The following is a 27524-nucleotide window of genomic DNA, read 5'->3' on the forward strand; positions in this document are numbered from 1 at the left end:
CCTGGGTCCTGGGGAAGGGGGCAGGGGGAGAATGGCAGCTCAGACCCAGTCCTGTTTACTCGGGCCTGGCCCCCTCTGAGCTCAACAGGCCCATTCAACTGGGAACCCATAAACCCTTTGGGGCTCCCTGGGGTGCAGAGCGCCTGGACGCCGGGCCTGGCTGCCGCCCCCAGACCTGCTGGGGGACCTCGGGCAGCAGGTGGGGCGGAAATGAGGCAGGACCGGGGATGGCAGGTGGGGGCCTCAGCCGTGCCTCCGCTTCCAAACCTTGGCATTTGGAGTGCCAGTTCCTGCCCGTGCTCACCGGGGGGCCGCTGGGAAAACGCAGGGGGCCTTGGTGGCTGTGTCCCTTCAGTCCCAAGAGCATGTCCTCAAATCGCGTGGCCGTGAAGGCAAGCCCGGGACCACAGTGGCCTAGCCCAGAGCTGACTCCCTTGCGGAGACCCCAGGCCCGGCCTCGGGCGTTCCGTGTCGGCACCCTGGCGGGGCGGGCGACACCTGGCCGGGTGGGCGTGGGTTCGCACCCTGCTGGGGCCCAGAAGTCCCCCGTCCTTCCCCAGGGCTCACTTCCTCATCTGTTCAACTGAGATCTCCATCGGAAGTAGAAACGTGGGGATTGGGGGGGGCCCTGGGGCCTCCCCGGGGGCTCCTCACAACGCAGTCCTCCAGCGGGGCGGGGGTGGGTGAGGGGTTGCCCCGTGGGCCCTCAGAATGGAGGGGGCGGCAGCCGTGGCATGTGGCGGAAGAACCACGGCTTGGGGCCCCAGTGCTGCCCAGCTCTCCAGTGACCCTGAAATAATCCCTCTTGTCCCTGGTCTTGTCCCCTCGCTGCTGATGGCTGGCTTTGAGCGGATGTGCTTGGAAACCCCACTCAGTCCCGGGGTTCCCGTGAGGGGCAGCTGAGCGGAGACCTTGCGGGGGGGAGGGAGATGGTGGGAGCGAGACCTGCCTCCCCAGACCTGCTTCCAGCAGCGCCCCACATACCACTCCCCGCCCCCCCCCCGCCCCGCAACCTGGGCAACCGCTCCCAGCGGGGGCAGGGTGGGGAGGGGGCGCAGAAGGGAGCCTCACTTTCCAGACGCCTTCCGCCTTCGGGTGGGGTGTGACTTCCGGCTCCAGGGGCTATAAAATCCCCAGTAGCCAGTGGGTCTCTGGAGGGGGAGGGGGCCCGGGGGTCTGCGCCTCCTCCGAACACCCCTCCCAGGTCTGTTTGACACGTGTTTCCGCTGCTCCTGGCTGTGGGCTCCTGCTGCTGCTATTTATAACCTTTAAGAGCTCCTGCCGACTGCAAAGTTTTCTTAAACTCAAAATATCACCAAGGTCCTGGGCACGCGTTCCAGAGGCCGGCTGGGCCCTGCGGTTTGAAGGGACGAGGGGCCGGGAAGGAGGAGGCAGCAGGGAGGGCGTTAGCTTAGACACGGGTCCTGGCTGGGGGGCTGTGCTGGGGAGACCTTGGCGGGGGATCCTTACGTCCTGACACTGGGCTCCGCTTGGCCCAGAGGGACCTTCTAGGTGGGTGGTCCTCGGTCACCCTGGGCCATTTGAGGACGGCCGGCCGGGCCATCTCTCTGGGCCTCAGTTTCCTTTCGCCCTGAATGCCTCAGGGGACACTAGTCGGGTGAAGCGACGAGCTGGCAACGACACTGGGAACATGTCGGCAGGGACCGGGGCTCTGTCTACCGGCCGTCCAGCACCCGGCACAGAGCCTGGCCCAGCGGCACTGTGGACGTTGGCTGAACCGGCCAGAAAGGGGAAGCACTTTGGGGAAGTTTATAAAACTGTGTGTGGGAACACGACATCCAGAGAGGGGCAATGGTGTGCCAGAGGTCGCCCAGCCCATCCAGACCGAGTTCCCGAGCCTTCCCAGCACCCGGGGGCCTCCGGGGTTCCCGACGGCTGGGGACGAGGCCGAAGGGCCCTGGCTGGGGACAGGTGAGTTGCCGCCGTAGACGAGGTTCTGGGGAGAACAGGACAGTGGCTCTGCATGGCTCAGACGCCCCCCAGAGCTGCAGGGACACTGGCAGCCGGGGGGCACAGGGAGGGCAGGGTGCCCTCCAAAGTCCCACACCCAGCTCCTGTTTGCCTGGGGGCCCCGCCCCACCTCCGGGGCCCGCTGCCTCCCCGGGAGTGAGTGAAAAGCTTACACCTGTGTCCCAGGTCCCAGAAAGCAGAGGCCCCGACAGCCCCAGACTCAGCCATGAGCCCCATAGGGAGGCCATGGCCGAAGCTCCCGTACCCCACAGCACCCCTTTCCTTCCCGACCTCCTCAGCCTTGCAGGGGTGCAGGCGGAGAACAGGAGCACTGACTTCAAGGCCGTCCGGTGCATCCCGTCCCCACCGGCAGCACCTGCCCCAACAGCCAGTCCCACTGGGCCAGCAGAACTGGGGCCCAGATGGAAGGGTAGCCAGCCCTCCCCTCCGATTCAGGGCTCCGTATCAATTTCCCAACTCCAACCTGACCGCAGAGGGCCCTTTGGGGGCCGAGGGGGTGCGGGAGTGATGGCCGAGCCCAGAGGGGCAAGACGAGTTCTGGCAGGTCAGCCCCGGGCCAGGCCACCGCTCTGCTCAGAGGCCTCCCCGTGGCCCCTCTGGCCCCGGAACAGGTCACTTCTTCTTTGACCGAGAACCCTGTGGGCTGGGCTGGGCTGGGAGACTGGCAGGCCCGCCTCCCAGGGCCACAGCCCTGAGGGCCCCACGGTCCTGGGGTTCTCGGTTCCTGAACCCCGAGCGGGCCCCCATCTCCGCCCCTGCAGAGGGAAGGGCTTCCCTTCCCGGATCTGCCACCCGCCCCGCTCTGGCAGAGGGAGACCCCAGCACCCCCGATCCTGGACTCCGTGAGCCCTGAGGGCAGCCGCCGCCTTACCTTCGAGGTCTCGCTGTGCCCGCCCTGGTAGAAGCACCCACCGCCTTGTGGAGTATCTCCGCTGGTGGGAGCGTCACTGGCTACAGCTTTGGGCTTAATTATCCTGCCCCCCCATCCCCTCTCGCCTCTTAGTTGCTATGGGGAGGGCCCTTATCTTCTGAGCCTCAGTTTCCCCACAAGGAGGGAAGGACTCACAAGATCTCAGGAGGAGCCTCCTGAGGCCTCTGGGCGGGTCCAGTCGCTTGCTGTCAGAGAGTCCTCCTCCAGGGGGGCCATGCGTGACCAAACCATTCCACGGAAAGTTCTTGCTCCCCTGGGGAACAGCCCAGGGTCAAGCTGCAGGGCCTGGAGCCAGAGAGGCCAGGGGCTGCAGGGAGAGCACACCTCGGCCCCCCAGCCCAGGCCGGTTCCGCCGTCCCCGAGGCCCTGTCCTCAGTGGGACCATGGGGGAGGGGAATGATGGGGCCAGCACATTCTCTCTCTCTGGACCCCAAGGTCAGGCAAGGGTGGGGGGCCAGAGGTGGCAAGGGCTTCTTGTAGCCACAAAGCGTTCCTTTTTGTGGTTCCTGACCCCAAACTGTATCAATAGCGATTATCAACTGGTGGGGGCCCTGGGCCGGCTCGGTGGGGGCCAGCTGAAGGAGAGGCTGCTGTGCCCAGAGGTCCCTCTGGTCCCGTCAGACCAGGACTCCTGCAGGCAGGACCCTCTGCTGTCAGGCAAGGCAGTGGGGCAGGAAGGGGCCCCTTACCACAGGCAATGCCCTCCTCCCTCCCTGCTTCTCTGCAGCCTCGGGTGGGCCCTGCAGCCCTGCAGAGCCCTGCCGCCGGCCCCCCTGGGCACGGGGCTCCCAGCCCTCAGCCCCAGCCCTCTGCAGGGCACCGAGCCTGGGGGCGAGGGTTGGTGCAAGGAGGAGGCTCAGGTCCGAGCGTGCCCCGGAGTGACTGTGCCGGGGGGGGGGCAGTGTGCCTACTGAGCCCCCCGAGGCCCCAGTAGGGCCAGGCGTGAACACGGGGGCTGCAGAGGGCAGGAGGCCTCTGGAGCCGGAGATGGGGCCAGGACCCAGACTGGGTCCCCTGCTGGCTCTGATAATGGGTCCCAGGACCAGCGCCCTGATCTGCTTGGGATGGGGCACGATGCTCTGGTGCCCCCAACATTTCGACCATCCCCCCAAACAGCCTCTCCACCAGCTGGGCTGAGACGTCTCAGAGACAGTCCCTGACCCTTAGCCCCGAGGCCACGCCCACAAGGCTCCCTGGATGCCGCAGGGGCTGGGTGCCTGGGACCACCCTGTCTCCACCTGCTCCAGGCCCCACATCTGGGGGCCTTGGGGCTGGTTTGAGGGGTCACTCCGCATTCCTGGGTGCCTGTGAGCCTCTCGGTCTGCTGTGGTCTCCCCCTGCCCCCAGGGCCAGCCTGCCAGGGACTTGCCGGCCCCGCAGTCATCGCTCAGTCCCTCGTGCTTTCCCTCCGCCTGCTCCGGGGCCCAGGACCCGGGAAGGAAATGGGTCGGGAGCCTTCCAGAGAGCCCTTTCCCACGAGAGCTGGGCCCTGACCCTGTCCTTATCGGGCCCGGCTGTGCCAAGAACAACACAGATGCTGAGGCTCTGGAGCCCCGGACTTGGGGGCGAGGACCTTTCCAGGCTGGCCCGGCTGCTCGGCCCGGGCCTCTGTCTCCCCTCTGCGAACGGGGTGGGGGCGGAGGAGGCAGCAGGGGCGAGGCCCCAAACGTCCGATGCACACGTGGACCCTCACACGCACACACACACACACACACACACACACACACGTGCACACAAACTCACGCAGCCATCTAGACGCCCCCCCCCCCCCCGGGCAGGCCCGCTAAGGTTCCCAGGTTTCTCTGGCCTTTGGCCTCTCCCCGGTCTCCCAGGGCTCCTGACTCCCACTCGGAGCTTTTTACACAAGAGCGCGACAGTGCGATGTGGTAGCTGTGTGTGTATGTGAGGCACGTGAGTGTGCGTGGGTGCGTGTGCACAGGTGCATGCACATCCGTGCAAAGGCGTCTCTATAGCATGAGGATTTGTGTTTGAAGGAGTGTGTCTGTCCCTGGTCCAAGCCCCTGAGGCCCGGGGTCCCGAGTGAGGGTGACATGGGGGCGTGTGCACCCCCTCCCCCCCCGTCAGTGTGAGTGCCGGTGGCCCCAGTGCTGGTGGAAGGGGACCAGGTAGGATGCGGAGTGTCCGGGGACCGGGGACTCTCTCCCGACAGACAGACACACAGCAGGGCAAGGTCAGCCTGACTGAGGTGTCCTCTGAGTGTGTGTGTGTGTCTCGGACATCGCCACCGCCACACCGGTGGGTGGGTAGAGACACAAATACCCGCACAGGAAGGCACCGGAATTGACCCTTGCTATTCCTGGCTGGGGCCGGGGCCATTTTTAATGCAGCTCCACACCCTGGGCCACAGAGGGTGATTGTGTGGCCATTGAAGACAAGGTCACAGCTGGTACTGGGTGGGGTGGGGTGGGGACAGCCCTGGATCTGCTGGGGCCACCACAGGTAGGTGGCTTCTGGAAGGGGTCAAAGAGGGAGGAGCTGCTTCTCCCGTGGCCATCACTTCATTGCCTTCTTGTCACCCTCCTTTCCGCACGTCTGCCCCCGCCGCCCCCACCCCCACGCTGCCTCCTTCCTGTCACTGTCCCTTCCCAGTGCGACCTGCACTCCGTCCATTGAGGGGCCCAGGAGGGCGAGAGAAGGGTGGGAAGGAGTCTGCCTCCTGCTGGAGAGGAGCTGAGGTTCGGGGCGGGGCGAGCACGTCCCCTCCGTGAGTGACGTCTGCCCTGGGCCCGCCCCCTGGCTCTGACCCGCCGCAGCAACCCTGTCTCCGGTCTCCGAGTCCGGGCCGTCCCTGTGGCGGCCGCCGTGGCCCCTCTCTGCTGCAGCGGGGTCCCCCCCTCAGCCAGCGTGAACCGTGCGCCTGAGACAGTCGGTCCATCCAGTCAAACAACCGCCCGATTCAGGCTCCTCATCTGACGGCCGGGTTTTTTTTTCCCTCTGCTAAATTTACTTGCATTTTTGGCTGAATTGGCCATTCAACAGAGGTTGTGTCCACATGCCCCCACCCCGCCCCGGGCCGACGCGGGCCGGGCTCACAGAGGGACACGCACGAAGAGCCGGGCTCGTGCACGCTGTGGGCGCAGTCGCGTGCGGCGCGCGCGAGCTCCCAGACACACAGACGCCCCCACGATCACACGTGTCACCGCCCGTGTGCCCACAGGGACACGTGTGACGCACAGAAGGCACCGGTCTACGTGGTCACGCACACACATTCCCGCCTCGTGTCCTGGCCACGGTGTCTGTGCCCTCAGACCTGTCTGGGGAAGCCTGGGGACACGGAGGCAGGGCCGAGGCCCTGCCCCTCTGCTCCTGCCCCGCCCCTCTGCTCCTGCCCTCCCGCCCTCCCGCGGGGCAGCCTCCTCCCCCCACCCTCAGCAGTCTAGGTGGGGTCCCTGGTCATCTCCGGCCGCCACCACCGCTGAGCCCCTGCAAGCCTTAATAGCTGTTCCCAGACCCCAGTCCTAAAAGGGGACTCTTTTTTTTCTTCCAAGGACAATAAATATTTGCTCTTTGGGAGACTGCTGGTGGGAGAGGACAGGGTTTGGCCCAGCGGCGGGAATGTCCCGGGCAGTTCAGCGAGGCCGCAGGCCGTGCTGGGGGGGTGGGGCCTGGGCCCCCTCGGGAAGCCGGACCCTGGGGCAGAGCAGGAGCCGGGGCTGGGGCTGCACCTCTCCTCGTGGCCTCTGACCCGGGTCTCAGGTCCATGTATCTTGACACCTTTGTCCGCCCCTTCCTCTCAGACCCCCGACCCCAGCCTCACCCCCGAGAGCCCTTTGCCCACCCACCCTCACCCTTGTCAGACTCCCACCCCTTCCCCAGGCACTCAGGGCACCTGGCTCCGACTGGCAGTCTGACTCTTTGGGCTAAATGAGGGGCTCAGTGTCCCCAGACACATTTCCAGTCCACTTCCTTAGACCAGCCACCGAGGGCAGGCCGACATCCCCCCGGGCCGGGCCCCTGAGGGCAGCCAACAGCCCTGGGCCGGTCTCAGAGCAGAGCCCCCCTTCAGACCGGGCCCCTGCAGTCCAGGCGATGGTCTCCCCCCCCTGTAAAGGACCCAGCCTGGCTAGCAGTGTCCCCCAGCTTGTCCCCCATGAGCCACTGGTCCCTGGAGGACCCTGCTCGTCCACCCCTCCCTTCTGCTCCATTGGGCTCCCAAATATAGCGGCCACGGCCACAGCCGGCCAGGACACCACAGCCCCAAGCGTCAGTCCTGGGCCGGGATCAGAGGGGCAGGAGCTGATTATAGGTCCCCGGGCCAAACCCAGGGCTTGCCTGCCAGCCCACTGGGCCCGGCCACCCCCACCCCAGAACCACAAGGTTGGAGCATCTGGTCCCCGTCAGCACAGTGGGCAGAGGGAGGGGCCTGAGGGCTGTGCTTGGCTTGCAGAGGACAGAGTTGTCTGTGTGTGGCGTGGGGGTGGCATGGAGGGGCTGCGACTCGGGGCAGTGACCGTCCTCTGAGCCAGCATCGCCTTGTCGCCCCCCCCCAGGAGCCATTGCACAGATGGGGACACTGAGGCCAGGAGGAGCCAGCCCCAGCCCAGGTCGCCAGACCGTACGGAGTCTCAGCCTCCCCCTTGGCCACTCCTTCCCATCTTTCAAGTCCTGGGCTGTGCCTCCGGGAAGCGGGCCACATCCTGTTGGTGGCAGAGCAGGCCTGCTGGGAAGTCCTCCTTGGAGTCAAACTTTCGCCCAAGGCCCCAGGGGTGTGGGAATGGTGCGGGCACTCCTCTCCGCTGGGCCCTCGTGGCTGCCTCGTGCCGCCTAAGCCAGAGTTGGGGCCTCAGGTCCCCCAGCTGTGCGCTGGGCGGGGTCTGGGGGCCCCGCGTGGGGTCTGTGTCTATGGCACCCGGCACGAGGAGCTGGGTGCACGTCTGTGTGGATACACGTGTGCCCTGGTGGGTGAGCGCCGGCCCGTGCCCGGACGGGTCCCCAGGACCTGCTGCACAGCAACATTTGACCTACTTCTAAGGCTCTGGGCCTGGCCCAGGCCGCGTTCTCGACTCCTCCGGGAAGTGTGGGCCTGCATCCCAGCCCAGAGGCCGTGGGCCAGGAGGGGCGGGCCGGGGCCGGCCGGGGCGGCCTGCAGCGCCTGTGGCCAGGGGGACCAGGGCACGTGGGCAACCAGACCCTCCTTCCCTGCCGCTGGCTCCGGGGCCCGAGGCACACCAGGCCTCACCCCTCAGCGTGGCCACCTATCCGAACCGCCCAAGTCGGCTGACGGGATGAGGGGCGTTGCTCGTGCCCCCTGAGCGTTACCGGGAAGGTCTGCTAAGTGCTCGCCTCTGCTGTGTTCCCAGCCTTTGCCCCTCCAGCCTGCCCCACCCGTGTCTGCAGAGCAGCGGGCTGGGCCCGTCTGGGAACAGCAGCCCCGTCCTGGCTCCTGGGTCTGGGGTCTGGGTCGGGCACCCTGGGATTGGGAGCCTGGGTCCCCTGACTGGGGTCTGGTCCTGGGGTGCTGTGTTCAATTTCTAAGCTTGGGGTTCAGATCCTGGGGCCTGCGTCTGGGGTCTGGGTTTGGGGTTTCAGGTTCCAAGTCTGAAGTCTGGGTAAGGATCCTGGGTTCTGGGGTTTGGGTTCAGGATCCGAAGGCCGGTTCCTATCTCTCCTACGCCCCCTGCTGGCTGGTCATCATGGTTGCCTCATGGACCATGCTGGGGGGCGTCACCCCTTCCTCTTCCCCCTGTTGGCTGGACTTTCAGCCAGCGGATGGGAATGGCAGGCCTGAGCTGAAGTAGTGGCAGGTGGGCTTACGGGCAGCCACCGGCCGCATTGCTGTCCCAGGGTGCCCGTGTCCCCACCAGAGCCCTTGTCAATCAGCCAGTCCTCCCTCTCCCTCCCGGTCACCTGTCCCTCCGCTCCCTGGACGGGGATTGGCAAGGGGGTCCTAGTTCTCCTGCGGGAGGTGGGTAAACTGAGATGTTTGGAACACTTGCTCATCCAGCATGTACTGAGCGTCTACTGTATACTGGGCTCTGTTCTGGACTTGGGGATACAGAGATGGAAGAATAAAAATTCGGCCTGTGCCAGCTGGTCCTCGTGGGGGTGGGGGGATACATGTAAGAAAGAGCATAACAAAGAAACAAGTGCATTGGAGGGAGTGCAAGGATGAGGACTCAGGGTCAAAGACAGGACAGAGGGAGCAGGCCCAGAGTAGTCTGAGGAGGCTTCTCGGAGGAGGTGACATCTCTCTCTGACCAGCAGGTGACCCGCAGCAAGCCTGGGCCAGAGTGGGACCTGGTCTGTGCAAAGGCGGGGAGGCCGGGAGGAAGCTGAGGGGGGCCAGTGAGGCCCAGGGTCTCCTGCCTCCATTCACGGACCCCTCAAAAGCGGGCCCACATCTTACCCAGCATTCCCCTTGGCTGGGGGGGGGTGTCAGGTGGCTGCCCCGGACAGGGCTTTGGAATGTGGCACGTGTAAGCCTGCATCGGACAGAGCAGCCACCTGGAGGCTGGAGCTGGAAGAGCCCCAGGGGCAGGACGCAGGCCCCTGTCCGAGCCCCTCGGCCCTCTAGGCCCCGCCAGGTCCTGCCAGCACCGCGCCTGCTGGGTTGTCACTCCGGAAGGACGTGGAGCTCGGGCCGGGGCCCGGGAGAGACGGGAACCAAGCCTGGGTGAGGCCGGTCAAGCCCGCACCCTCCTCGCTCCAGGCCTCTGCAGCCCGTCCTGCTGGCAGCCCGGGGGGGCCCTGGGGCTGCTCAGGCTGCGGGTGGGTGAGAGTTTGAGAGTGGTCCCGGGAGGAGCCAGAGCTCAAAGGCCCAACCCGGCCTCCATCTGAGCCCTGGGTGGGCTGCGGGGGGCGGGTGGAAGATGGCGCTGTGCGTGCTGTGACCCCTGGCCGGGCCACGTCTTCCCTGTGCGCGAGGGGAAGGCACCCAGACACCCGGACCCCAGTCCCCCGGTCCCCAGCCCCCTGACAGGCGCTGGGTGGCTCTGGCTGGCTGCCCCCACCCCCACCCCGGGGTGCAGGCCCGAGCCGCTCACCCACCGCCGTTCCAGCTGCCATTGGGTGCTTTCCATGGGTGGCGGCTGTGTGTGAACGGAATGAGATGGGGAGTCCGGGCAGCCCTGGGTGTGTCCGCTGCCCGGGGCCTCAGTTTCCCCAGGGTGAATGGAAGGGGGTCGGGCGGTGTCTTGCCGGCCGTGCCCGTGGGTGGCTGCAGCCCGTGGGTCGGCAGGCCTGGGCCGAGGAGCCGTCACTCCGTGTGTCCGCCTCTGGCTGTCTCCCCCTCTTGTGGTATTTCTGGCTCGTCTCCGAGGACCCTTCCCCACCCTTTCTTCCTCAATACTCATGCCAGACATCTGGCAGAAAAGTGAAAAGCTCGCCTCCCCCAACACCGGATGTTGTTAGATTTCCTGCTGCGGGGTGTTCTGCCCTCCAGATGAGGGGACGGGTGTCCCGTGTCCAGCTCGCAGGGGCCCGGCCCCCTCCCTGGACTGCTGTCCCCCTCACCACGAGACTGAGTGACAGGATGAGAGGCCTGGGCCCAGCCAGCAGGTCGAGGCCAGTTGGGTCCTCCTCTCAGGCTCCATCCCAGCTGCACACCCGGGACATTCCCAGGGGTCTGGGGGGATTCCGGGCGGAGGGGGGGCATTGCCTCTGAAGTTTCTATCAAAGGCTCCAGGCACTTAAAAATAACAAAGAACACCCCCTCCCACCCCCCGGCACAGACGCTGGGCAAGGATCGGAGCCCAATGTGTTTGCAAGATGTCCCAGCCCTCAGAGCTCTGTGCCTGGAAGGGCCTCCTGCTGCCTCAGCTCTCCCTGCCCCGCCCCCACCTCCCCAGATGGTGGCCCAGGGAGGCCTCACGCGGCCACTGCCTTCTGCTGAGGGCTGGGCACTCTGGGGTGGGCGCTCAGGGTAAGAACTGGGGTGAGCATCCTGAGCTGGGCACCAGCGGGCAAACCCCACCCAGCCCCTGGGATCCCTCAGAGAGGCAGACCATCCCAACACCCGCCCCCCAAAAAAAGAAGGTTGGTGGAGGGAAATGTGGGGCGCCAGGAGCGGCATCCGAGGGGGCAGGGCGGCTGAGCCTTGAACGCACCCAGCGGAGGAGGGGCCAGGTACTCTGGCAGCGGGCACGGGGTGCTAAGGGTCTGCGGCGGGCAGACCCCGAGGAGTGTGGGGACCGCGGGCCCCGGGGGGCTGTGGAAGAGAAGCACTAAGGAGTGAGGAGAACCCCAGAAACTGGACTCACTGTCGAATGGGGCTGGACGGTCTCCCCTGAGGGCGAGGCACCTGTTCTGCTGCCTCTCGGGGTGTTCTCGGGGACCCTCAGGCTCTGGGCTGGGGCTGCAGCGGCCTGGTTGCCATGGCACTCCCACGCCAGCACACACGGATGCCCTGACACAAACACACAGGGCCCGCACGCCACAGCCCACGGGCCACAGCCCCCACCCCCGCACACATAGCTGCGGCACGCACAGACCCCCACACCAAGAGACACCCAGAGAACACGCAAATATACATGCCCTCCCACCAAGACACACAGAGCCCGCCCCCACACGAACCCCCAGACACAGAGACAGCAGGCGGGTCGGAGCACGCACACTCATGGCCCCTGCCCCTCTGCACAGACCCACACAGACCCCTGGGAACTCAATGCACAGGTGGGAAGTTTAGCTCAGGAGGCACCCTGGGCGGTGCAAGTCCCTGTGCCCCACCCCGACGCCCACTTGGTCCAGCCCTTGGCACCTGCTGAGTGGGCTGACCTGCCCAGGGACAGCAGGGCCCTGTGCCTGTGGGTTTGAGGGCGTGCTTGGAGCTGAGCGGGAGCCTCTGTCCTCCCCTCCCCCTCCCCCTCCTCAACAGGTGATTGGGAGGAATGGACTGCCCTCCCTCTCCCCCACCCATTCCTGAGCCTGAACAATGCCCTCCCCAGGCCCCGAAATAGCCCCTGAGCCCGGCCAATGCCCTTTTATGGCCCTGTCCCTATTGTGCACTGTGGGGGTGGGGCCGGGGGCAAGAGGTGTCCCAGATAAAGGCCGAGGTCGAGAGGCTCACCTACCCCGCTCTCTGTTTCCTTCTCTCCACCTCTTTTTCTGTGCTTGTAGCCCCCATGGCCCCCAAAAAGCCAGAACCCAAGAAGGAAGAGCCCAAGCCGGCTCCAGCTCCTGCCCCTGAGCCTCCGGTCCCCAAGGAGGAAGTGTTCGATGCCTCCAAGATCCAGGTGGGCGTGGGAACCGCGCTTCCGGGCTGGGTTTCTGCAGCGAGGGCAGGGCGGTGCCTGGGTCCCAGAGTGCACTGGTTCCAGGGGAGCGGTGGGCTCTGAGGCCCGGACCTCCAGTGCAGAGGCCAGACCAGCTCTGGGGGCTCCAGGCACGGGCAGGGGGCGCTGCAGCGGGATGGGTGGGGGCAGCACAGGGCTCCCCAGTGCTGCTGAAGGGGATGTCTTTTTTTTTTTTCTTTAAAGATTGCATTTATTTTCAGAAAGGGGAAGGGAGGGAAAAAGAGAGAGAAACATCGATGTGCAAGAGAAACGTTGATCAGTTGCCTGCTCTTGCACGCTCCCAACTAGGGACCTGGCCCACAACCTAGACATGTGCCCTGACTGGGGATTGAACTGGAGACCTTTTGGTTTGCAGGCGGTTCACAGGCCAGCTGCTCAGTCCACCAGCCAGAGGGCATCTTTCCCTTGGCCTTCTCCCGGGAACTCAGTCATGTCCTTGGGGATTCCTGGAACCACCCGCCCCAGCCCTGCAGCTGGGCAGGAAGCCTCCTTGTCCAGCTGTGGGGTCTCAAGTCTATGCCAAGTTCCCCAGGGTAGACAGAGCGGGGAGGCGGGAGGCGAGGCCCCTGCCCAGGCTGGGTCACACTCACCCCGGCCGAGGTGCCTGAGCCCCAGAACAGGGACGGCCTTAACTTTTAAAAGGTGGATAATTGAGGCCCAAGCTGGATGGGTCATGCAGGAAGCTGGTCTTAAGCTGTGGCCAGTGGCCCCAGGAGCCCTTCCCCAGCTGTCTGAACTTGGAGGACCGGCCCTGACTCCCACCTGTGGCATCTGCATAGCAGCACGCACCCTGCATCCTGCCCGTTCCCTGCTCTTGGCCGGCCCCCAGCCACAGTGGCCGGCTGCCCGCTGAGGCGGAGCCCTCCCAGCCCCTCAGGGCTCCCTCGGGCCCAGTGGGACCTGCAGCCCCTCTGCACAGATCCAACTCCTGTTTGAGAGCCTTTCCTGGAGGCCCTTGCCTTGTCCTTCAAGACACGGGTTCGAATCCCTTCCCTGCTCTGAGGCTTGGTTTTCTCAGCTGTGGAAGGGGGTGGTAGCCCCCCTAGAAGGCTGTTGGGAAACTTTCCCATCCCATCTACTGCTCCCTGGAGCTGGCTGCGTGAACTCCGGCTGCTGCTCAGGCCTCAGGCTTGTGTCCCACCAGCGCCCCCCCCCGCCCCCCCCCCCATGAGGGTCCGACCTCCCCGGATTCATGGTGGCATTGTCCAGTCTCACTGGGTCTGAGGTTGGCACACACTCCCTTCTAAGAGGGGGGGGTCCGTGAGGCCCCTCATTGTCCTTCCAACCCCCAGGCTGGCTGGTGAAGGGCAGGAGGCTCTGCCAGGAGCCTGGGGAACCTAGTGTCAGCAGGCTTCCTGGCTGGGGGGGGCGGCGAGCTCTTGGGGCCCAGGGGAGGCCTCCAGGGCAGGGCGGCAGGGCAGGGTGTCCCTCTTGCTGGTGTGTACTATGGAGGTTGGCAGGACCCCAAGGGAGCAGAAGCGGGAGAGGTGCCAGTCCTGTCCCCCTGTGCCAAGCTCCTTTCTCTCCTACAACCTTGACCTTGGGGCAAGTGACTGGAGTGATAAAAATAGATCTGGTATCTGATGAGGAGGGGGAGACCAGGGGGAGACCAGGAGGAGACCAGGTCCCAGGAGGCCTCCTGACCTCAGGTGGCCCCGGTGTGGGCTCCGCAGTGCTGCCCTGGTTCCCTGACCTCATGGATGGAAGTGTGCATGACCCAGGTGTGGGCAGGGCCACATGAGTGACAGCACCCAGCCTCGAGGGCTCTGTGAGGGTGGACACGTGCACACACGTGTTTGTGAGTGCGCATGCACACACATGTGCACATCGCACACACACACCCTGTCGACATGAGCCCACCCCTCTCACTCATGTGGCCAGTCCTGTCCACTGGGCCCCAGGTGGGGTGGCCAAGCCAGTCTGGTCAGGTCTGTGGCCTCGGCACCTCTGTCCAGGACCAGAGGCCTCAGGTAAGGCCCACCCTGAGCTGTGGACTCAGGCACCAGGCCTTCCCACTAGGTGTCAGGGTTCGGGTGCGGTCAGACCCAAGGCCCTAGTGCAGGTGGGCAGGGAGAGGGGAGGGGCAGGGAGAGGGGAGGGGCAGGAGGGTGTCAAGGTGGACGGCAGGAGGTCCTGGGTGAGGGAAGCTGGGGTGCTCGATGGACACAGGTGGGACAGCTGAGGAGTTGAGGACTGGGCTGGCCTCCAAGTGACCAGGAGGGGGCCTAGCCCCACCCTCTGAGCCAGGCACTCAGCGTCTTTGGGGTCTCCTTTCAGATCGAGTTTACACCGGATCAGATTGAAGGTGAGTGGGGGTGACCCTCGGGGCTGCAGGGTTGGGCCTGGGCCCCAGTCTGAGAGTCCATCAGCAGTGTGGGTGAGTGGGGTACTCCCGCTGGGGGTGTCCACAGCTCACGCCCTTTCCCCGGCAGAGTTCAAGGAAGCCTTCATGCTGTTTGACCGCACGCCCGGCGGTGAGATGAAGATCACGTATGGACAGTGTGGGGACGTCCTGCGGGCACTGGGCCAGAACCCCACACAGGCCGAGGTGCTCCGCGTCCTGGGGAAGCCAAAGCCGGAAGGTGGGTACATCTAACCTGAGAGCTCCCCACTAGTGCCAGTTCCCCAGGAGACCACCAGGGGGCGCTGCCATCTGCGGTGGGACAACCCAGGACCCTCCGTGCTGTGCACTGTCCTCCCATTGCCTGGATGAGGACACTGAGCCTGGTGTCAGGGGATGCTGACGAGGTGATGAGCAGTGCTGCTTTGCTGTCCCCCCCGGCCTGTGACAATGCACCAGGCCTGCTGGTCATGAGGGACTGACAACAGTGCAGACTAGCTTCAGTGGCTGGTGTGAGGGGGGGCCAGGGGCCCCACTGCCCCTTCCTGCTCCCTCGGTATCCCTCTGTGGGTCAGGGCCAGCCTCCCTCGCCACACTGGCCAGAGAGGGTGTGGTTCAAAATTCGAAAGGGAAGATTCGAAAGTCCCAGGGGAGGCCTCTATTGGCTCAGCCAGCAGCTCCGGACCAATCACAAGGGGCAGGAGGGCGGGGCCTATGACAGGAGGAGGCTAGCAAGGACTGTTTCCCAAAGGGAGAGGGGAGGTGCTGGATGCTGGGCGGAGCCCTCGTTCTCCCCGAGAACGGCAGAGGCTGTGTGAGAGCCCACTCCTCGCGGGACTGCGAAGTGCCCCTCGGGGGTGCGGTGCTTCGGGAGCTGCGTGAAGGGGAAAGGCCCGCCTGGGCCTCAGGACCCTGTCTCCACAGAGCTCAACACGAAGATGATGGACTTCAACACGTTCCTGCCCATGCTCCAGCACATTGCCAAGAGCAAGGACACGGGCACCTTCGAGGACTTCGTGGAGGGCCTGCGGGTCTTCGACAAGGAGGGCAACGGCACGGTCATGGGCGCCGAGCTCCGCCACGTCCTGGCCACCCTGGGTGAGGGCCGTCTCCCCCCCTCCCCCCACCCCCCGCCTGCTGCTCCGTGGGGGGTGGGGCATCCTGGGAGGAGCCACTCTGTCAGCCACCCCGAGACCTGTGTCTCATCTGAAACGGAGGGCGACACAGCCAAGGCACCCCTATGGCAGGTGACAGAAACTCGGGGGATTTGGAAACTGGGGTGGCGAACAGAGGAAGTGTGTCGGCGCAGCTCACGGAACCGCAGCGAGAGAGGAGGAGCCTGGGCCCAGGGTGGGGGGAATCAGCGCCTCCAGGGGGATCAGCTCAGTCCTGGGGTTCACTGCCTCATGGTCAAGGTCCAGAGCCCTGTCACCTGAGTGGCCGAGTAGGTCACATGCCTGCCTCTTGGGCATCCTGACCCCCACTGTCAGGTGCCCCCTTCTCTAAGAGACGTCTTCCTACATCGAGTGTTTACCGAGCACCTACTGTGAGCTCAGACCTGTGCTGGTCCCTGGGGTTGTGTGTGTGTGTGTGCGTGTGTGTGTGTGTGTTGTGGGGGTCAGTTGCCCTTCCCATGGAGGTCCAGCATGGCTCACACCCAAAAACACGGAGACAGGAGAGTGCCCGCCTTGCCTGGGGAGCAGGGGTCCCCTCCGTAGTCACCCCGACCCCTGGTTCCTAGCTCGGCCCCACCAGCCTGCTGTGGCAGAGGACAGGTGCGCTGCTGACTTGCACGCCAGAGTGTCTCCGTTAGGACAGAGCCCAGGGTCTTGGGGGGCACCCCAGGCCCTGCCCCCCAACCCCCGGCCTGTCACTGATTCTCCCGGTCTGGGAAAGGAGGGTTGTGGCCAAGGCCCTGTGAGCCACGGTGGCCGTGCCAACACCGGGTGAGGGGCTGCTGCAGAGGCGAGGCGGCCATCTGGGGGGGCCCCGTGCGGCTGTCCCTCCGCTCCTCCGGCCGGTGCTGACTCGGCCTCCCGCCCTGCCAGGTGAGAGGATGACAGAAGAGGAGGTGGACAAACTGATGGCCGGGCAAGAGGACCCCAATGGCTGCATCAACTATGAAGGTGGGCTCTGAGGGCAGGAAGTCCTGGGGAGGCGGGGCTCGGGAACCCAGGCTCCCGCGCCGGGTCAGCAGCGCCGAACCCCGCCACTCACTCGCCCCTTCTCCCCAGCGTTCGTGAAGCACATCATGGCCAGCTGAACCCCCGCCCCAGGTGAGACCCCCGCTCCCTCCCAAGCCTGCTGCCTCCGCTGCCACCTGGGCTGACTTCCACCTTGTCCCCGCCCCCGCCTCTGTCACCCGAACCCCTCTTTCCACCTCCCCAACTTCACCCACTCCAGCGCTGCTCGGTTGACCTCCTGCTGCCTCACCTGACCCCCTGACCGTGACCTGTGACCCCTTTGCTCTCAGGGATCCCCGGGAGGCCACGCTGGGGATAGTGGGGGACGCTGACATCAGTGGCCCGGAGCGGCGGGAAGGAGGGGCGCACCTGCAGCAGCTCCCTCCGCGCACCCCCAGACTGCTCTGTGCGCTGTCATCTCCCGCCCCCGCGGGCTGCGGGCGCCTGCGCCTGCCCCTCTGTCCCCGAGCCGTGGGCCCCGTGAATAAATGAACGCCTTCTTTCCTTCCTCTTCTCCTCGCCTCTCTTCCTCTCCTCCTCCTTCCCTCCTTCCTTCCACTCTTCTCTCCTCTCCGCGGCCCGTCGGTTGACTTCCGTAGACGCTATGGGCCAAGGAGCCCCGGACAAAACAAAGGCCCCTTGGGATGCTGCTCACCCGATCGAAACCGCCGCACCTGGTGTGCCGACCCTGTGAGCCTGGTCCCCAAGACCCTGGGGTAGGAACAGGGCTGAATGTGACGAGGCCTGGGGGTCCCCCGTGCTCTGCTCGCCCCTCTTCCCCTTGAGGCGGCAGCCGGGCTGGGGGCCCTAATACAGAGATGCCACCGGGAGCCCGAGAGCACTGGCTGAGTGGTCTCATCCCACGACCAGCAACCAGGGGCCCGTGGGGCATTGGCCCAGAGCTACCTGTGTGACACAGGCGGGGAGATAAGGTCCAGGGCGGAGGCTGGCCTCCCCCCAATCACAGCGGGAGTGGGGGACGGGGCAGGGGCTAGCTCTGTCCCCAGCCTGTCAGGGCCGAAGAGGCCTGAGACGCCTGCCTGACTCAGACGGGGAAACCGAGGCACTCTGCCTGAGCCGTGGCTCTCCGCCAGAGGAGAGGCCTTGCTGGGGCGGCACCCAGGGTCTGCCGGCGAGCTCCTCAGCCCTGGGCTTCTCGGCAGAAGACAAGCGTGCAGTCCCCAAGTGTGCGGCCGCACACTGGAGATGCAGGCTGAGGAGGAGCCCAGGGTCGGGAAGGGGCTGCGTGTGTGTGCGTGCGTGTGCGTGGGTGCGTGTGCATGTGTGAGGTGGGTGGGAGGTGCCGGCATGTTAGATGTGTTGAGGCTAGTGATTATCTGAGAAGGTAATAGTTGTGTAAATATTTAAAGGAGATGATGTAATATCCAGAATATATAAAGGATTCCTGCCCAGTGTGGCGTGTGACTCAGTGGGTGGGGCATCGTCCTGCAAACTGAAAGGCTGCTGGTTTGACTCCCAGTCAAGGCACGTGCCTGGGCTGCGGGCTAGGTCCCTGGTCTGGGGCGTTCGAGAGGCTGCTGATCCATGTTTCTCCCGCGCACCCATGTTTCTCTCCCTCCCTTCCCCTCTCTTAAAACACCCCTGCAATTCAACAACAACCAAATGAACAGCCCCATGAAAAAACCGGCCGAGGATCTGAACAGACCTTCCCCGTAGAAGACGTGCCCGTAGCCAAAAGCACGTGACCTGATGCTTAACGACACTCATCCCTGGGAAAGTGCAAATTAAAACTATTATGCCCGTTAGGATGATTATTATCCAAAAAAAAAAAAACCAGAAAACAGCAAGTGTTGACTGTAATGCAGAGAAATTGGGCCCCTTGGGCACGGCTCCAAGATGGTGCAGCTGCTATGGAAACGGTGTGAAGCTCCTCAAAAGCGAAAAACGCAGTCGCCACGTGACCCAGCAATCCCTCTTCTAAGCACACACCCAGGGGAACTGCAGGCAGGGCCTGGAAGAGGCGCCCACTCGCCCTCGCTCACGGCAGCACCACCCGCAGCCGCCGAGAGGTGGAGACCGCCCAGGTGCCCGTCCGCAGACGAGCGGGCCGGCACCGTGTGGGGTGTGCGTGCAACGGGTAGCGGGCAGCTTTAGAGAGGAGGGCAGTTCCGACACACGCTGCGACACGGAGGAACTTCTGGGGTTTTATGCTAGGGGCACTAAGCCAGCCGCAGAAGGACAAATACTCTGGGTGATCCCACTTACTCGAGAGACCTGGAGTAGTTAAGTTCTCCAAGTCTGAGACGGAAAGCAGAAGGGTGGTTGCCAGGGGCTGCGGAGAGGGGAAGGGGGAGTTTTGTTAAAGAAAAGAGAAAAAGGAGAGGAGAGAGGGGATGTCCTGGGCTGGGCCTCCCCAGGAGCGGTGCTGAGATGGAGACATGAACGCAAGCAGCGCCCCGAGGAGGTGACACTGGGGAGTGTGGGAGTGTGGGAGCGTGGCTGCGGAGGGGAGGAGGTCCTGCAGGTGCGTGGGAGCCACGGCTCTGTGGGCAGTGGGGGCGCGGCCTCCCTGGGGACCTCTGGGAGATGGTGAGTTGTCCCAGCAAGGGATGAGGCGACCAGACCGCTGATTCCTGAGCCCCCCGCATTGACACAGGGTCGGGGCAGGGCCACACGAAGGCTAGAACTCTCAGCATCGACTCCAGGGTGCCACCCGAGGCCTCCCAGGGAAGAGGGTCCTGAGGTGGAAGAAGGGAGGTGACAAAGGACCCGTGGCTGGGGGAAGGGCTTCGAGGTGTGTCCTCGGAGGTGGCTTATCAGCCTCCCTCTGGCTGCTGGGTGGAGAGGGGGCTGGGGCCACCAGCAGGGACCAGTCGGCAGTTCCCCGGGAGAGAGGCAGCAGCCTCTTGGGCCCGTGGAGATGGGAGGAAGTGGTCTGATTGCAGGTCATTGTAGACAGCATTCTCAGCAGCATCTCAGGCAGATTTTGAGGTTTCCCGGTTCCTTTCCTTACCTACGTGTAGTCCACTCCGGCCCCAGATGCGGCTTAGGGGCGGGAGCGGCTGCGGTCTGCCCTCTCACGCGGCTCCCCCCACCCCGGCTGACCGGTGGGGCAGGGAACAGAGGCACCTGTGGCCTCACTGTGGTGGCTCAGCTGGAGGGGGTGTCTCCATGCGCACGTGTGGCCTTGCCGGACCCTGGCTACCTTCCCTGGCCAGAGCGGCGGAGGGCCCCTGCGGAGGGAGCAGGGCCTCTGCTTTGGTCCTGATCAGGGCAGGGAGCCGCCTGGTGTGGCCAGTACTCTGCACAGCCCCCAGCTCCTGCTCGTCCCAGCCCCACCTCGCTCCCGGACCCCCAGCCCAGAACCGCCAAGCTCCCCTTCAAAAGTCCCCAGGGGGCTGCAGGGGACTGAGAGGTCCCAGGCTTTTCTTCTGTCAGGGGACGTCCTGGGCTAGGGTCCTGGGGGCAGGGTCGCCCCTGTTGTCAGCCATCTCCAGGTGAGAGCGGGTGGGGGCACAGGCACCCAGAGGGGGCTCAGCTGCTGGGCTGGGGGTCCTCCTCCCTCGCATCCCCCACCCGCGTCGGCTGGTGGAGCGCGTGTATTTCTTTGTGTTTCTGTGTGTGTGAGCGTGCCGCGTCCGCAGTGTGCCTGTGAGCGTGAGTGCCCGCGTGTGCACGCGTGTGCGTGCGTGTGCTCGTTGGCCTGCGCGTTATCTCGCCGTGTGTGTCTGTGTCGGTCTGTTTGTGCGAACGTCTGGTGTGTGTGTGCGCCGGGGACTCTGCCGAGTCAGCGCTGGCGCTGAGCGGGCGGCACTGCCAGCCGGGCTGTGGCCTCCCCACAGTTGCGTAAACACTGGTCCCGGCCTCCCCCTCAAGCAGGGTGGTCCAGCCTGTGGCCCCGCGGGCTGGCGGAAAGCAATGGGAGGGGTCAAGGGGTTTGTCCCCCCCATCAGCCTGGTCCCCTCCATACCAAAAATGCCGTGTCACGTGCCCCACGAGGTCGGGGTTGGTCTGGGGTCCCTCTGTGTCCCGCTTCCCCCGTCTGGCCCGAGGCCCGATCTCTGAGGTCTCTCTAAGGTGGCAGGAGAACCCACCTCTCCAGGCCTGGGACGGCCCGAACCAGGGGGTCCGTGGGGCAGCCAGGGGGCTGGGGACCGGGGACAGAGCTCCGCTTCAGGACCTCAGAACCGCCTGACATCCCCGCACGGGTGCCCCGGGCTCTTGGCAGCCCGCCATGCCCCGCATCCTCTCTTTGGACGCCGTGCGCAGGGCCACCGGGTCCCCGCCGGGTCGTAGGTCGGAGAGCACCGAGTGGGGGCTGAGATGGCCAGAAACTCGGGTCGAGATAGAAGGAAGTCAGGCAGAGCCTTGAGGAAATGGAGAATCGGACGAAAACCTTCTCGGGTCACCGGAAGGAAAGAAATCGGACTGCGGGGATAGGAAAGTGGGCTCTGGGGCCCGAACTCGCTGCTGCCGAGGGGCGGGCAGAAAGCTGCCGGAGGTCTTAGGAGAAGTCAGGGTTAGAACGGAAGGGTCCAAGCACTGTGGTGCGTGAAATCGGGGCGGGGGGGGGGTGGTCGTGCGGCGGAGGCGGAAGGGGGAGGGGCGGGGGAGGAGCAGAGGAAATCGGGCCACCCGGGACAGGCAGCCCTCCCGTTGCATAAGCGGGTGCTGGGGTGCCGGGGTGGAGAGTGCTCTGCTGCTGGTCCTGCGGCCTGGGGCGGTGCGGAGGGATAGGGAGGGGCGGGGATGAGCCTGCCCGGGTATAGGGCCAGCCACACCCCGGGGCACGCTGACCCGGGCACCCCAGACGACAGCAGGAAAACCCCAGACCTGGAACCTGTTGACCCAGCTCCGAAGCCGCTCCCTGGGGTTCTCCCGAGTCCCTTCCAACAAGCCCCAGGCCTGCCCTCACCCAGGTTTGGGGGTTATTTGTTCCCGCCCTCCCAAAGCCACACAATCCTGGTTTGCCCAGATGCTGACAGAGCACAGCTGGAATGTGGAGTGCATGTGAGTGTGTGTGAGCGAGTGTGTGTGCGTGTGCGAGGCCTCCGGGGCCGGCCGCCCTCCGGGCCCCTCCGGTCTCAGCGGCCGGGGCCCCCTGGACAGGGCAGGGCCTAGGAGGTCAGGGCTGTGAAGGGCCCCTGCCCGGCCCCTCCTCCCCAGCCTGGCAGAGGATGCTGAGGTCCCACCATTCTCTTCCAGCCTTTGCTCTCTTCTTTGGCCTGTGCGTCCGAGTACCATTCAAAGCCACTGAGGGCTTGGTGAGAATGGCTGTGTCACAGGGCTTTCTAGAGAGAAAGGGAGCTAGAGGACTCTGGAACTCCAGAGATGGGAGACAGGGCCCCCTGAAAAACCCCAGGTTTTGGCCAACTTCCTGATTTTTGTACTTTGGTTCAGCCAAACACGGTCACTGCTCCCCACACCCCCGCCCCCGTGATTCTTGTGCCCCAGGTCTGGAGGCGTCTGTTTTCTCTCGCCCCTGCTCCATCCCACTCCCCTCCCGGTCTCTTTCCCTCCTGTCCACCGTGCTTGGAAGCCACTTAAAGGTGCTCTGGAATAACACCCCCAGCGCCCAGCGAACTGGGACAGGGAGCGAGGACCCTGTTCTGAGGGGTGTGCAGGTAGAGGCGAGCCGATTCCAGTGGGGGGGCTGCGGAATGGGTCCTTGCTCTGGCAGGGAGCAGAGGCATGGGACGCCCCGAGGCCCGGGGCCCAACCTGGGGGTGTTCGCGAGAGGAAAGGGAGGTCCACGTTGCGCCTTGCACAGAGCTTGCTGGTTCGCACCGTCGAGGACTGCCAGTCCTCTGAGATCACGTCCTGCCCATTTTTTTTTTTTTGGCCTTGAGGTTTTCCTTTTGTTTTCAAAACAATGGTGAGGGCAGCGGGTGCCTCTTGTTTTCCACGTTTTTGGCAAAATAAGACCTTATAAGTCAATTTTTAAGTGTTGAGGAAATGTCCGTTTTTTCCAGTCAACATCTTCCCAGAGCCCTGGACACAGACCCTTGAATGGGGCAGACCCTTTCCAGGCCCAAGACCCATCTGAATCAACCCATCCATCTGTCTATCCACCCGTCCATCTGTCCGTCGGCCTGTTCATCCATCCACCCACCCAGCCCTTGTGCAATTGTCAGGTGCCAGCTGTGCTCCGTCTGTGCTGACTGACAGAGGCCCCGCCCTGTCTGTTGCCATGGTGTTGGGGGGTGGCAGGGGCGGTGCCGGTGCATCCCTGGGGCCGGCAGCTACAGGCGAGGTCAGGGCTGGGGGTGGGGCACACAGGCGAAGGTGCCTCAGCTCCCTCCTTTGGAGTATCTGCGATCCTGAGACTCTGAGTGTCCCCGACCCCCAGGGTGCCCGTACCGGGGGTCCCCACCTCTGGGGCCTGCAGCGGGGGGGTGGGAAGCCAGTGGCAGCGTCTCCTAGTGTCTAGGGACAGCACAGGGGGTGGGGGGCGCTGCTGTGGCAGGAAGGCAAACCTTCATGGTTTCTGTCTGGGAAGAGAAGCAGAGCTCAGGGCTGAGGGACAGGAGAGGGAGCTGGGCCTATTCTGGGAGCCTCAGGGGTGCCCTCTGCATGGCTTGGCTGGAGCAGGGGTGGGGGCCTGGGCTGGAAGCCCCCAGGAGGGTGACGCACCGGGATTCGCATCTCTCGGCCGAGACAGCTTTGGGCCACCTAGGAGCAGCCCCTCCCTCAGGAGCCCAGGCTCTGAGCACCCACATCTCACAGGGTGCCTGCCTTGTGCTCAGGGGGCTCCCTGGGGGTAGACCTGGAGGTGTGGCAGGCCCTGGGCCCCGGGTTTGCTGTGGATGGTGAGGACCCTCCAGGGCCACATCACAGGTCACCGCCTACCCTCCTGGGCACCTGAGAACCCAGCAGTCAAGCCCCACACCCGGAGCGGACATGCCTGGCTGTGGGGTCAGCAGGGGCAAGATGGCCACAGGGTGTCAAGCGTGACTGCCACACTCAATTCCCAGAATCACCAGGCTGCCTGCCCCACCTGGGCTCCTGCCTCGGTTTCCCCTGTGGTCAGAGTCCCTCCCCGAGGTGGAGGCCCTGACTCCTGCAGGCTGCTTTCTACCCCTGCCCCTCGAAGTAGGACCCGGCTCAGTCCCCATGGAGCTCATCAGCCCGAAGAGATCTCGAGTCTACGGCGCCCCCAGCGCTTCACCAGGTGCCAGGGCCTTGCAGTGACCCGACCAGGGAAACACTGGGGCCAGGTTCCGCTCAGGCCTCGAGCCAGCTCCCAGGCCCGCTGTCCCGTGCTTTGGCCTGTGCACCCAGACCCGTCTCACCGCTCCTGAGCAAGTGAGGAGGGCTCCCTCACCCCGTTCATCGGCTGTGGGTGCTGTGCCTCCCAGCCCTGGACTCCGTCCGACCTCAGAGTTGGGCAGGAAGGGGCCTCGGACACCTGGGCCGACCTCTCTTCCAGGCCGGCATCTTACGAGCTGCTACTGGCTTGAAGACCCCCAGCGACGGGGAGCTCACCCTCTGTTTTGCTGGATGGGGCAGCTCTCTGATGTCGGGCCAAACTCTGTCCAGGGCCTCTCGAGTCCCCCAGACTCTGGACCTAGGTCCTTAGAACTGTTCGTCCCCGCGCCTGGCCCCTCGGTGGTCTGCTGGGCAGACCCCAGCCCTCCTAGTTTCTAGGCGGGCCTTGCCTTCTGTAAAACCCTGACGCAGCGAGGGACTCAGGTTGTTCGGGCCCCGAGCAGGCCGGGGGCCTGGGAACTGTCTGCACACCTGCTTCAGCCGGGGTGGGGGTGGGGGGAGACATGGGCTCCCTGTGCATGGCAGAGGGGACCCCTGAGGTCACCTGTGTGGAAGGTGGCCCAGAGGGGCAAGGAAAGCAGTGTTATGGGAGGGTGATGGGGCGCATAGGAGGAGCCAAGCTTGCGGGGAGGTAAGCTCAGGTGCAGCCTGTGAGAGCAGGTCCCTGCAGGGGCCCGGAGGCTATCTCTCAGCCTCAGTTTCCCTCCTGTGCTGGGCAGCAGGTGTGGGAGCCGCTGGTGTTCTGAGCCCTGGAGAGGCGCCTTCTGGACTCTGAGCTTGGGGCTCCGGGTGGTTGGGGGAGGGGACAGCTGCTTTGAAATGTGGAGAATAATAAAGCGAGGAATGTCTGAGCTCAGGGGAAAAATAACCCCCGCAGGCCTCCCACCCAGGCGGGGTGTAATGAATTAAGTACGGGGAGGCACGTTTCAGGGAGGGTGGGGGAGGCCAGAAGGCCCCTAATGAGAAACAGGGTCCGGGTGGGGCCCCTGGGAGCTGGGGGTTTGGAACCGTCTGACTCAACGGCCGCGGGGTACCCTTACTCCCCTGAGGCTTCCTGTCAAGCTCCCTCTGCCTGTATGGGTGAGGGGGTGGGGGTGCTGACCTCTGACCCCAGTGCTGGCCCCAAAGGGCCAGAAAGAGGAGAAGCTCTGGTTAACTTGGAGGGGCAGCTCCTCATTCTCACTCTTCCTCCAGCATTTGCTGAGCACCCACTGGGTGGGTGCCTCCTGCTTGTGGGATGATGGGGCCAACGCTGCCCCCTGCTGGGCGATCAGGCCTGCAGCTCTGGGCCACAGCCTCTGGCCAGTAAGCCCCCAGGACCGCAGGGTACCTCCTGCCTCCAGCCTCCACTGCCCCTCCGCCAATCCCTCCCTTTTACCCCTGGGTTTCCAGCCCCAGCTCAACTGCCCCACCCCCCACTGTCTCCCTGAGGACTGGATATCTGGGCCCAGCCCTACTCTTCAGTCCACAGATCTGGGGTATCTGGCTTTTCACTGGCCGTTTCCCCCTACCTTTTGTATCTCCCTCCCCTGTAAACTTAATGTTCCCCCAGTAAGACCCCCCCTTCTCAGGTCTTCCCTCATGCTGTTCCCTCTTTCTTCTCTGCTTGGGGGACCCCCTCATTTATCCCAAAGACTGCTTTCTAAAGGCCCACCCTTTCCCAGAGGGGACCAGGAAACAGTGGGTAAAGGGGTAGTCAAACTGTCAGCAAAAGGGCAAATTCTAGCCCTGGCTGGCATAGGTCAGTGGATTGAGTGCGGACTGCGAACCAAAGCATTGCAGGTTCGATTCCCAGTCAGGGCACGTGCCTGGGTTGCAGGCCATGGCCCCCAACAACCACACATTGATGTTTCTCTCCCTCTTTCTCCCTCCCTTCCCTCTCTAAAAATAAATAAATAAAGTAAAATCTTTTTTAAAAAAAACAGCAAATTCTCCTCGAGGGCGCTGGAGCGGGGTGAAGCGAGTGGGGTTGTTCTGAGGGCTCCCCAAGGGTGCTGGCCTCCCAGCCTCTGCCGGCTTGGGGCTGGGCTCCCACTTTATTTTTAGGAAGTGTGGGCCCCCTCTTGGAGCTCCTGGAACTGTTCTCCCCCACCATCCCTTTTCTCCCCCACCCACTTTAATTAAAACCATTGTTTTTCAAGCACATGTTAATTAAAAAGCAAACTTGTTTTGCTAAGTAATTTGGAGGCTCTGGTTATGTAAACCAGAGTTATTCCAGTTGAAAAATTCCTCACCCAGCTTGCCCCAGTATCCAGGGAGCTGAGGATCCCGGTGGTTATGGCAGATGCACACCCTTTTGGAGTTAACACTCCCTGGAGAGGTCTAGCCAGGGAATGCTGTCCTCTGCGTCTCACAGGTGGGGACACCGTGGGGACACAGAGGCCTAGATTCCTTGCAAGCTCTGCCAGTGTGTGCTTTGGGCTCTGGCAGTTAAGAGCTGGTGAGGATGGGTGATGACCCGCGTGCCACACCCTGCAGGCATGCTGCTTGTGTCGGAGCCACCACCCAGCTGCGGGGTGAAGGGAGGAGCGTGGGGGCATGCCATTGTGAGCCCAGCCAGGAAGACAGGCGGGTTCTGAGGGGCCGGCGTCACCTTCCGAGGTCTGCAGCACAGCTGGAGCTGTGGCTGCCGAAGCTGGGACAGGGGGTCCCTGAGGTGAAGGCCCAAAGCAAGGGTGGGCCTGATGGGTGGGGGGAGCCCTAGGTGCTCAGAGGCACCTGCTCCAGCCCCAGCTCCCTACTTTGAGCCTGGATATGCCCACCATGCCATGTCGCAACCCTGGGCTCCTGGCCCTGGTTGTCCTGGGGTCTCTGGGGCCCTTCATGCCCTGGGCAGCACCCTCGGGGTCTATTTCAGGGATCCAGAACCTTGCAGATAACGGGAGTCAGTGATCTCTAGCCCCTCCTGCTCCCCGCCCCTGGCAAGGGTGCTGGCCTCTCACCAAGAGGCCTCCCCAAGCCTTACCACCACCTGGCGACCCGCCTGTTGGCCCTCCAGGCTCGGAGTCCCGCTGATAGGAGAGCGTCCCCTTATATGTGTATCTCCATGTGTGAATCTGTATCCAGGTGTGTGCCTGTGTCCTCCTATGTGGTCTGTGTGTGTCACTGTTAGCCATGACCCTGGCGTGAAGGGGTCCTTTCTTCCCTTCTAAAGGAGAAGTGCTCAAGGTCCTGAGGAAGGAGGGTATGGGTGTGGGTGTGGGTGTGGGGGTCAGTGACCAGGGAGCTGGGTTTGTGTATAGGGGGAGGGCAGGTGGGCCCCCAAGGCCGACCCCAGCACCCTGGAACCTGCGGGCTGGCTCCGAGTGTCTGCACACACATGGGGACGCAGGCTCGGGATTAGGCAGCCAAGAGCCCCAGCCTCGTGCCACCGCCCTGGCCGTCCTCCTCTGCACTCGGCTTTCTTTTCTGCAAAATGAGAAGTATGTGCTGGGACGTGTGCAACTTATTACACGCAGTGTTTCCCCCATGGGGACATACACACCCTCGCAAGCCACGGCGCACGGTGACACACAGCGACACATGTTGGCGGCTGGCTCCCAGGGCTCAGCCGGCCCTGGGCGACGCGCCAGTGACACACACGCTGCTGCCTCCCC

General features: G+C 64.4%; 1 protein-coding gene across 1 annotated transcript; it reads left to right on the forward strand.

Annotated features, from left to right (window-relative positions):
* The first annotated feature begins 11923 nt into the window (after positions 1 to 11923).
* MYL3 (myosin light chain 3) lies at positions 11924 to 17205 on the forward strand. The gene is made up of 7 exons (XM_045856993.1): positions 11924 to 12114; positions 14452 to 14479; positions 14607 to 14756; positions 15440 to 15613; positions 16564 to 16641; positions 16750 to 16791; positions 16989 to 17205. Exons 1-6 carry the CDS (start codon positions 12004 to 12006, stop codon positions 16776 to 16778), a joined length of 570 nt encoding a protein of 189 aa, XP_045712949.1. The 5' UTR covers positions 11924 to 12003; the 3' UTR covers positions 16779 to 16791; positions 16989 to 17205.
* Positions 17206 to 27524: the final 10319 nt, after the last annotated feature.

Source organism: Phyllostomus hastatus, unplaced genomic scaffold, assembly GCF_019186645.2.
Source record: "Phyllostomus hastatus isolate PE091 unplaced genomic scaffold, TTU_PhHast_1.1 phas_scaffold_129, whole genome shotgun sequence".
Taxonomy (NCBI): Eukaryota; Metazoa; Chordata; class Mammalia; order Chiroptera; family Phyllostomidae; genus Phyllostomus; species Phyllostomus hastatus.

Coding starts and splice junctions, on each gene's coding strand:
- MYL3 (XM_045856993.1), top strand. CDS start 12,004: ATGGCCCCCAAAAAGCCAGAACCCAAGAAGGAAGAGCCCAAGCCGGCT. Junction 12,115..14,451: donor TCGATGCCTCCAAGATCCAG/GTGGGCGTGGGA, acceptor GTCTCCTTTCAG/ATCGAGTTTACACCGGATCA. Junction 16,642..16,749: donor TGGCTGCATCAACTATGAAG/GTGGGCTCTGAG, acceptor CCTTCTCCCCAG/CGTTCGTGAAGCACATCATG.